The following is an 11,028-nucleotide window of genomic DNA, read 5'->3' as shown; positions in this document are numbered from 1 at the left end:
TAATGGTCGGACCTGAGGTATAAATGACAACCAGTGATGCAGCCGGACAGAACGCCAAACGGATGACGGCAATCAAATACGTTGTGTAATTCCTTTCCTGGTAAGCCACCACTTTGTGCACCGTTCCAACAAAAGTGTTTCCTTCATGAGGTTACAGCAGTTTTTTTATCTGTTTTTTAACGTTTCCACTCAGAGGAAAAACAAAAGAACAAAAAGACCAACGGGAGTGGTTTACCTGAAGATGCAAAAACAGTCAAATAAATACATACAAATCAGAAAGATACAGCTCTAGAACACCTTCCTGTCTTTTTAGTGGAATCCAGTGTCAAAGGTTTGTCCTCTTGAAAGATAAACGATGAAGGGAAAAGGTTAACGTGTCCACCTGCCCCCCCGTGCCTCCTCCAAGACTCTGGTTCTTCCTAACCCCCCCCCCCCCCCCCCCTCTCGACTCCTGTCAAGTTTCCACCTGGAGTTGCGTTTCATCTAAAACAAGTGTTTCTTTCTCAGAGCAGGGTGGGACCTGACGCTCCAGATGCCTCCAGGGTGAGAGCAAACAACAGAATCCCCAAATATTTGGACTTTCTCATGCAGACCCCAGAAAATTCTGAAAGAAATCCCTGCGGGTCCATCACTTCTAAGAGGTTTTGTTGCAAAAAAAAAAAAGAAAAACCTGAAAAGTGTTAGGGTTGTAGATATTGGTCAGTCAGACATTTGAGGCACAGCCCTCCTCCCTTCGTGAGAGGAAAACACAGCAAAGAAAAGAAAACCGTTGGAGGACAGAGCAGTTCCCAGAGTATCAGCTGTCGCTCCGCCAAGCACCCCGGTAAGGGATACATCAGAGTTTGAGGCACGGAAAGGAGAACGAGTTCTGCTAGTGAGGTATAGCACGCCTGCATTCACAGACGGGACGCAGATTCACAGGCGGGACCTGGACGTTTGACCTTTCTGGTGACCCTCAGATGGGAGATTTACATCCCACCAGAAAAGAGGCAAACGTTTTCGGGAGTTTAGCAGCTTTTGCCATCACGGCGGTAAAAGTGGAGGCGACACGAGGTTAGGGCTGTAGAGAAGAGCAGAACCGAGGACTGCGAGTGTCGCAGGGATGGCGACTCAGATCGGCGGTTTAAGCCTGTCACACCGGAGGCGTCGCCGGTGACACCAAGCAAATCACGCTCCTTCAACTGTTTACGCCATCAATGATTCTGAATCCAAGAAAAGCAGCTTTTCCTATCGGATTTGCAGCGGCGTGCCCACCGGCACAAAGACGGAAAGTTCCGATAGTCTCAAGAGCGTTAGCATCGGCCCTAAAGCTGCTTCATCTGTGGACGGTTCCACACTGTGAGAACCTCTAACAATCTTTTGAAGAGTTCTAGACTTTTGGACGGACCGGTTTGGGATGAAACTGAAATCTCTTCAGTCCGGTTGATGCTAACCCCAGTTCTCTGATGCCCTTTGACCAAAGGTCCTCAGTAGATGGATGGCTACTCCAGCTGAAATCTCTCGTCCTATTGGTGCCAGTTGATCTGCGCCTGACGGTGATCCAGATCGCATCTGCTGCCTCCTTCCCGCCCTTTGAATCTGCCTCCCGCCTGCGGTTAAGGTTGAGGAGTTTAGGTAGTTCAGTCGGCGCCGTCTTCTGACTGACCAATATCGCCGCCCAACCCTTTGGCTCAGTCCTGAGAAGGTCTGGAAGGCTACTGTGGGGAGCCGGCACCAGAATACCCATTTTTCGATGCGAGCGGCGTGAGGAAAACAACAGTCTGCCATTTCTAACTGGAGCGTCTGAGAGGAGCTTTCTCTGGACAGGTGGACCCGTTAACCGCACACTCCATAAAACCCAACAGAAAGAAGATTAAATAAATATATATATCATCTATATCTTAAATGGCATGCACCTCAGTAGATAGGATCAGGCTGAAAGGGGACTTTAGAAAATCTTCCTTCGTTTTAAGGAGTTTTACCAAAATAGATTAGGAGCCCAAACGTCCATTAGGGGTCAAGTTAAGAACCAAGAGAGAAGGTCTACAGATGATTCAGAGATTAGTGTAAATTCTTCTCACATACTGTTTGGCTTAATAGAATCACCCCTCTTAGGGGAATTCCGTCTAAGTGCTCTGGTGGAGTTTATCCACGCAAACCTGTGCATTAAATGCCAATTACATTGTTTTAATACAGTTTTATGCTTTACATGCATCCCATGAAGAGATTTCAGGACGCAGCGGGCGCGCCGCCGCTTCTAACTATCGGCCGCGGGTTCAGAAGAGGCGCCGCCGGGCTTCGATCCTGTTTGAACTATGGGATCGGCGCATCGCCCGACGCCGCACCAGCAGCAACCTTTTAGACACTTCCAACGCTTGGCATTGTTCAAGTGTTGCATTTAATGCTCTGCGTAGGACTTTGCCAGCAAACATTTTAAAGTGGACGACAGATTGTATGCAACAGGTAAACAACTTCCTTCTCACCACATCAGTCCGGGTGTTTCTGTGTTTAAGCTTTTTCCAGCTCCATCCTCCAAATCAGCCAGGTAGTGGTGCATGCCATTTTCAACAAAATCAAATAAATAAAATGCACAATACATTTCCAAAGGAGCGAATCCCCATCCCATCTGAGTGTTGCAGACCTCTAGAGGAGGGTCTCACAGACTGGGTGAGCACCAGGCAGTGTTAGGAGCCACGTTTGGAAGCGAGAGGAGGGAAATCGACCCGCACACAGGTTTTTTTCGTTTTAGCGCAGAGGTAATTAGGTGGAGAAAAGAAGGAGTTTGGGTCCAAGCTGCAGCTCTCGGAAAGGTTTCACACACTAAAGCTTTTTGAATCCGTGCCCTCCACGTCGCTCTTTGCTCCGTCTGCCTCTGAGAAGAGCTACAACCATTTTTCTCTAACTCTTAGGTAGAAAAGTGCTATTTCAGTTCATTTCATTTACCCAACGCCGGTGGTTTCCGTTCTTTTTTTTTCAAGATTGGATAGCAGGTCTGTGGACGGTCACATGGTCTGCACCACAGACAGAGCAGGAGCGGGAGGCGTGGCCTGTCCTCCTCCCTGCCTATATTAGGTCCAACAAGAAATCATCACATTTGTAACCCACATCATCGGTCTCAGTTACCCTGAGTTAAAATGAGGAGAGAGCAAACACAACCAGAACTATGGATTGGCTTTTACATCATCAGTCATAATAACTTGAAATATATTAAAATCTGCCTCTCCCAACTAACTAATCCTCCCCACTGCATACTACTACCCAAAACTCCACACCCCTTCAAAATAAATGCACACTGTTTCATACATAACTGCCTTTGAAACCATCTCTAAGATTGGAGGGGGAGGAATTTCTTCTAAAATTCATAAATTAAGCTGCTTCTGCTTAGCTTAAAAAAACAAAAATAAAAAAAGCAAAACAAAACAACAGCAATATGTTGTATTTAGCTAAGACGAGCTAAACTCCTTTAGCCTGGGCTAGCCATAGCCTTTTTTAAGAGCTAGATAATAAGCTGGATAGCAGCACAGTTGCACATTCTGATCCGAAAAGGCCGTCATCCCATAAATATCTCCATCAGGGGGTCGAGCTCACTTTGGTCACCAACCTGCAGGTGGCTCCGCCTTTCCGGGATCAGCAGTGACAGACTGATGCAGGTCCATGAGGTAGCATCCCGCCTTAAAAACAGCTGATCCATAATCAGAGTACCCTTCAAGTTGTCCCTTGGCAAAACAAAAAATAAAAAAAACAGAGGGTGAATTCAGAACGTTCTGGATCTGAGTATGAATCAGCCAGCGCAGGCGACATGCACCTATGACCTGTTGCAAGGTTGGGGCTTCAGAGACAGACCATAATAAGTGCATGATGCATGGGCAACAATGCCGAGGTAACCTGGTCTGCAAGCGCCAGACCCAAAGTGTAGTGCAAAAGAAAGCAAAACAAATCAAACCAAAAGATAGAGGAAAAGAAGTTGATTCTAGAAGTCAGTAGTGTCCACAAAACTCACAAACACGCATCCCTGAATGACTTTTGTGTGTCTTCTCTCGTTCGGAAAAGGACGGCGTCAACTTGCTTTCGTCCACACAGAGATTAGCAGAAGATTTTCAAGGAGGAAACAAAAGGTTTGCAGTTAAAGCATCATGGCTACCTGGCAATAAGAGAGAATGGGTTGGACTCCGAACCCTTCAGAGGAATATCAATGGTATGGTTTCACCTTAGAGTTAGCTTCCAATGCAAAAGACAGTTCACTTCACAACTTTCCAGAGAGGGGGGGGGGTGTGGTAAAGGGACCCATTCATCAGTTTGTCTTGTTTTTTTCTTTTTTTTTAAGCCTCCCCCCTCAGTTGTTCGACCTGAAATCGAATCTGTCCAGAACCCGGGCTGCGCTCAGACGCAGCGGCGGATCAGAGGTTCAAGTCCGGAGAAGAGGGGAGGCCGGGGTTTCGGGTGGGGGATTATCAGCATGCTTAAGGAAATTGAATTCATTGTCATTTTGAATGAGTGTCTTCAGTTGCATTTGTCGGGCTCCTGGTTAGAAAAGCTAAACAAACGCTTGCTCAGCATCCCTCCAGTGACGCTGCATAAAAACGCTCCGATTGGTTGATCCTCTCCAGTCTGTTTAAGCCTCCTTCTCTCTATTATCCCTGCATTTGTGCTCACCCGGATACTGCAAAGTAAAATGGCACAAAGAAAGCCCCATCCGTTTTTCGTCTGACGTAGGTCATGTGACTGAGGTTGACACGTGTAAATGGTTTAGTCGATTGGTTTGAAACTGTCGTCCTCTTGGACATCGTCCTTGAGCTCGGCAGCTGCTAGCGGCAGGCCGTCTTCCCTCGGGGTTGTGGTGGGCGTGTTCTCGGACTCGGCGGGAAAATCCTGGCTTCCTGCCTCCATCTTCATCATCAGCTTGAGCTTCTTCTTTGGGGGGTTTTTCAGGGTTCCCATGCGCTCCTTGACCTTGTACTCCAGGGTGCTGTGCGGGATCCCGTACATGTTCTGCGCCTTGGACACGCTCATCTTCCCGCTCATCACGACTGCTATGGCTTCCTCCAAAATCTCGCTGTTGTACTGCCGGTAGCGGCCCCTCTTTTTCCTTGGCTGCTTGGAGCTCGGGTCCCCTTCCACGTCAGAGATTGAATAGGCCGGTCCAGAACTGGAGTGGTCCAAATCGGAGCTCCAGTAGTCGCCCGACCCGTCCAGCAGGCTTCCAAGACTTCCTCCGCGGCGGTTCTGCTTCGGCAGAATGGCTCTCAGCTTCCGGCTTAGGGTGCTATCGCCGTGGGCCCCTCCCCCCACGCCCATGGCGCCGAACCCGTACAGGTCAGAGGAATGGGAGTCCCAGGAAAGATCCATTCCTCGGACCTGGGGGATCTTCAGATCCACGGGGGGGGAGTGGCCCTGCTCTCTCTTGCCTTCACTGTGGTGTTGGCTCTTTGAGACCTGATTGTGACTTTGATGGTGAAGGGTACCCTTAAAGGAGAAGGCTCCGTGGTGGTTGTGGTGGTGGTTCTCCAGGAACGGAGGCAGGTCTTTGAGGTCACTCAGAGCGCCGCTGGCCTGCTTTAGCTTCATCAGGCTCTCCAGCTGGGCCTTGTTCCCCCAGAAAGAGGCGGAGCTCTTCTGGCTGAGCAGCGAGTGGGACTGCCCGTGATTAAGCAAGCCGGCGGACTCTAAGCTAGCCAACGACAGAGGCGTGGGCTGGCTCAACAGCCGATGCTTTTGGCTGATGAGCTCCTCCTTGATGCGCAGAGAGCGGGCCAGCGGCGGCTTGAAGGAGTTGGCGTTGGCGTAGCCCTCCCGGAGTCTGTCCTGCAGAGTTCTTGGCATCGGACCGTCTTCATCCTCCACCTCGGACAGGGTTTGCTCTGCTTTGAGCGAACACCTACAGAAAAAGACAAGACGAGTCAGCGACGGATAAACCACTGGGGGTTTTATATTTGCCGTCTGCGCCACTAAAGACAGTTTGAGTTGATTGTCACAATAGTTTTGGGAAATTGTGCTTTTTTTCTAACTTTGGAATGAAATCATGCAAAAAAAAAAACAATAACATTTACATCCTTTATGTTCAACAGGTTTCTAAGGATGTTCTCAGTCTGAACCTGAGATAACATTATTGATAACCTGGATCGGGTCTGTTTAACCAATTAGAAACCACCTGGGTGAAGGTGGGTGGTGTAAAAAAAAACTGCACTGCAAAAACACACTGAATAGTAAAAAATAAATAAAAAACTTTGAGATTCAACCAATTTTCTTCAAATAACCCAAAAAAAATCTGCCAGTAGGGTAAAAAAGAATTCTAGCCATGACTAGAACACGTTTTCTTCTCCTTCAAAACGGCGTAGATGAGATTATTTTTGTTTCATACCACGGTCCGGGAGAATGTTGGATTCTGATTGGCTGCTGGGTGTGCATTAAAAAGTGATATACCACAGGATAACCGCACGGGGGAAAAAAAGTTCCGGTCAGCTAGCTTAAATGATTAGTATCACTGTGCCGGCTTCTTTAAAAAACCTTTTGCTTCATCATCTGGAAAAAAACAAGCAGTAAGAGGGGAACTTTCTCTCTGAACTGATGCTTTCTCAACCCATCGGGACGATCAGCATATATATATCGCAGAGTCTTGACTGCAGCGGTGGTGCGGCGCAATGCGGTTTATTTGTTACGTGGCGCCGCACCACGTAACAAATGGTCCGCTTTTTGTGAAAAAAGCGATCCAAATTGGAAAAAAAAACAGAATTAAGGACTAAAATCTGTTTACTATTTATTTCTATTGCAAGTGACCATGGTGTAAGCGGGTTAATGGCCGACGAAGTGTGCATTATCACTTTTTAACGCACTTAGCGTCGGACGGTTCAGGCTTCCACAGCGTGCCGTAACATTCAGGTTTTCCAGTGTGAAATGTCCTGAAGGGGCCTCCCCAAAGGGGGGGGAGGGGGGGCAGGTCAAACTGCATAGCAATGAAAACAGATGTGCTTTTAATGCATTTTCTGATTTTATTTACCTTTTGAATTGAATCAATTTTCAATTTCAACAAACTGAACTAAGTCAGTCCTGGAGGATTTTTCTGCTTCTTTTCAGCTTCTCAGACTCAGTCTCGTCTATCGTCCAACAAAATTCACCTTTTAAGTCTTTGAATGCAAATACAGACATACATCCGTTCCTTTTGCATTAACATTTTCTATCAGCCGTCTTTAACCTTTTCTGCTATTTTAGTCTTTTTCTATCATTGTTAACAATAATTTTATTGGTTTTCAGCTTTTCCCAGTTTTTTTTAATTGAATTGACTGATTTATTGAATGAGGACGGATATAAAAACATAGACGTCCTTCCAACAGCAGCCCATACCATAATGCTTTTGCCCCTTTGCAGCATTTGTCCTTAGATGGGCTTTTTTGGTTTTACAATAACAAAAAATATGTAGAATGAGAATGAAATACCCAAAAAATAAATAAAAAAATCCATAAAATAAACCAGTCACTGTTAAAATGACATAAACCGGTTCAAAAGACGTCAAAAGGATAAAAAAAACAACAACAAATAAACTGGTTTAAACATGTGGATATTTATAAAAAGTACAATTTGTTCTATATAATCATTTATAAAAACATGTCAGGAGTTTTTAGTTTGAACTCCTTTCAGCTCGTATTGCTTTTATTATAGGACAGAGATGGGACGGCCTCCTGCAAGCTGTCACTCTGACTCCAATTAAGCAATTCTTAATTAACTCATTCTGTGCTCCAAGCTTTAGATTTGTCCTAAAAAACGGTTTTCTTTTATTATTCTGTCATCTGGGTTTGGAAATGTTTTATCATTATACTGACTCAATGTTTATTTATCATTATTTATGTATTTTTTTTATCAAATCAAATCAAATCAACCTTTATTTATATAGCACTTTTTCAACAACATATGTCACTCAAAGTGCTGTGCATAAAAAACAATAAAATTGAAAAACAAGATGACAAGACAAACCGTGCGACAACCCCCCCCCCCCGCAAAAACACACACACACTCCCACACACACACACATCAATAAATAAATAAATAAATGAATAAATAAATAAAAAAGTGATAAAATGATAGAATGTAGAGACCAGGCCTTTATCATAAGAACAAATATTTCCCCACAATCAGCCTAAAGCCTAACCTTTAAAAACAGGGATGTTGAATCCATTGCTTCTAAGCGATCTTGACCATCATTTACCTGTTTTTGCTTATGTTTCGTATTTTTTCCAAGCTTTTTTTCATCTGTTGTTCTCTCTTTCGGGGGAAAAATAGGTTATTTTTAGGATTCAAGTTCATGGAAGAAAAGTCTTCAATCGTTAAATTCTGTCTGAAACCTGCACAATCATCTTTAATTTAAAAACATGTAGTTTGTTTGCTTTGAATGAAGGGATATTTGTGTCATTTTCTCTAGTGGTTCCTTCCTCCCAGAAGCTCCACCTGCGGTTCTGGTGATCCAGATCACGTTCTGGAGTCTTGGCGTTAAATAAATGGAGGAGGGTAGCCGTTGGTCTGATAGCCTCCTGCATTTCATTTTTTTTCTTCCATCCATATGAAACAACTCTACATGCCAAGGGCCTCTTCCTCAACAGCTGTAATCAATGTCCACACGGCTGAGTAACTATGGCAACAGTGGAAAGTCTCTTTAAAAGTCCTCCCATGGGTTTCTAATAACAGGAAAGAGCGCGGCCGGCGCATGGGGGGGGTGGGGGTGGCGATGGAGGTAAATACTGTATTTCTCCACTGGAGACGTCCTCCGCGGCGCTGCAGTGCGAGTGACTGCGATGTGGGGAGCTCTCTGTGGGGGCCTGCAGGCGGATTATCGCAGCGGGGAGTTGGGGCTTGTTGAAAACATTATGGGGTTAATGGGAGGCGGTGGAGTCCATCCTCTAATAGTGCGCTCTGACATCGTGATCCGGGAAGCTGCGGTCGACGATAACCACGGATGTGAGGATTAGGCGGCGCTTTCTAAAGCTAAAAGGCAAACAGAGGAGGGACGGGTCGTCTGACGGGACGGGACGGGACGCTCCGCCTTATCCCAGTGTTTGCTTCTGTTCCTGTCCCTTTTTGATGAAACTTTCAGAGGTTTTAATCCAACAAAGCCTCGAATTTTCACTAAGACAACTAAAGGTGTGAGTTAAATGACGGCGTTGATTTAAACGCCTACAGGAGGACAGAAGAATGAAAGAAACGCCAGCATAACACACAGGATCTTTCAAATTAAAAGCCTCATGATGTGCAGACCAATTGATTTGTGCGGCTGTTAAAAATGAATTAGGGGTGGGGGAGGGGCATCCTCTGCCTCCCGCCATGGTTGACGGTACCTGACCTTATCATTAGAGACCCCACCGGGAGTTCCAACCAATTTATGAGTCAAACTCACAAAGCGAAAGACTCCACATGCTGCAGTGATCGTCTCAGTTTCAGCGTCTGACCCAACCTTAATGCCAGCGAGCATCGAACCTGCAACCTGCTGCTAGATCAGTGTTTTCCAACCTTTTTTGAGCCACGGCGCATTTTCTCCTTGACAAAAATCCTGCGGCACACCAGCATCCAAAAATTACAAAAGCAGAAACTCTGTAGTCTGTATTGATGTTCAGTCCCTCCATGATCTCACGTACATTTTTGTGATAATTGTGGCAGAAAAAGCCGGAAGTTGCAGCTGTTTTTTCTAAAAGATGAAATAAATATGAAGTTAGTTTTCAGTAATAATTTTCAACTAAAGGATTCGACATTTTATCCTGGTTGTTGTTTTTCCCTCCAATTTATTAACATGTAATTTTATGGAACCTCACAAAAAACAAATATATTCTTTCTAAATAGTGATTTATTTCTTTTTCATATTTATTTTCAATGTTGGTGCGAAGGCAACTGTAATTTTTAAACAATTATATGATCACAATATGTTTAATAAAAATCACACAAAAAGACCAACATTATATTTATGTTGTCTACACAAAAAGTGAACATGTTAAAGTTTTATTAGTTTTTCTTTTGTCTTAATCAAAGATGAAGTTTTTAAAAACTTGAACAAAAATGTTTTATTTCTTTTTAGATGATTAAATTGTTTCAATTTAGTTTAATTGTGTCTGTTGGCCACTTCACCTTAATCCTGTGTCCTTAATGTTGTTCTTACTTCTTCTTAGGTTTAACCTCTAAAATAATCCAGACGTTGTCAGAAAAGTGTTTCAGTTAGAAAGATGACTTGGACCAAACTCTGGGATGTTTGGCTGTTAAGAAACACAAACCTGGAAGAAGAACTAAACTGTTGACCTCTGACCTCTGATTTCATCAAGAAGATTGAAAAACTGTTTGATGTGTTCGTTGTGGTTTAAGAGGTTTAACATCTTTAACCCAATGCATCATGGGAGACGTAGTGATGTCAGACAGACTCTCTTCTCTGAGCTTCAATGTTTTGTTCACTGTTTCCACGGTCTGACACCGGATTCTGTGGAAAGCTACACCGCTAAAGACGAGCTTTAATAATAATAATAATAATGGATTGGATTTATCTGCGCTTTTCAAGACACCCAAAGCGCTTCCATTGTGTCCATTATTCATTCACTCCTCATTCATACTTGGTGATGGTAGCTACTGATGTAGCCACAGCTGCCCTGGGGCATTCATGCACATTCACACACCAGTGGAGCCACACTGGAGACAAGGAGGGTGAAGTGTCTTGCCCAAGGACACAACGACATTTTGGCTGGTGGGAGCGGGGATCGAACTGCCAACCTTTCGATCATTGGACGACCCGCTCAACCACCTGAGCCACTGTCGCCCCCTTTAGCTGGTATTTCTGTTGGACCTGAGAGACTTTATGAGCAGAATCAGAACAAGGAAGAGAAGACTTTAACCACTTCTGATTGGTCAGACTGATGACATGTGATTTAGCCTCCAAGAATGATTGGTGGAGACAGTTAAAGGGGCGGGACTTTTCCAAAAACAGCTGTAGCTGCAGCTAAATCTCGGTACCGTCATTCTTATCAAAATGTCTTTAATAGAATCAAATAAACACAAAGAAAAAAGTATTTTATGATCTTTTATATTCCT

The 11,028-nt window shown here is 44.6% G+C and overlaps 1 protein-coding gene across 2 annotated transcripts in view; it reads right to left on the bottom strand.

The window, feature by feature from the left end:
• Positions 1-2,713: 2,713 nt before the first annotated feature.
• Positions 2,714-11,028, bottom strand: part of lcor (ligand dependent nuclear receptor corepressor) — an 84,441-nt gene continuing 76,126 nt past the window's right edge. Inside the window, exons 7-8 of one of the 2 annotated variants that reach the window (XR_002873539.1) lie at positions 4,121-5,854; positions 2,714-3,695 (exon numbers count right to left, since the gene is read on the bottom strand). Coding sequence is in view for 1 of the 2 variants with exons in the window: in XM_023956803.1 (XP_023812571.1) it covers positions 4,726-5,854 (1,129 nt within the window). In the remaining variant the exon portion in view is untranslated. Of the gene's footprint in view, positions 5,855-11,028 lie in introns of both variants that reach the window. The other variant, XM_023956803.1, reaches the window with a different exon arrangement.

Source organism: Oryzias latipes, chromosome 1 (genome assembly GCF_002234675.1).
Source record: "Oryzias latipes chromosome 1, ASM223467v1".
NCBI classification, from domain to species: Eukaryota; Metazoa; Chordata; class Actinopteri; order Beloniformes; family Adrianichthyidae; genus Oryzias; species Oryzias latipes.
This window is presented reverse-complemented; position numbering and strand designations above follow the sequence as displayed.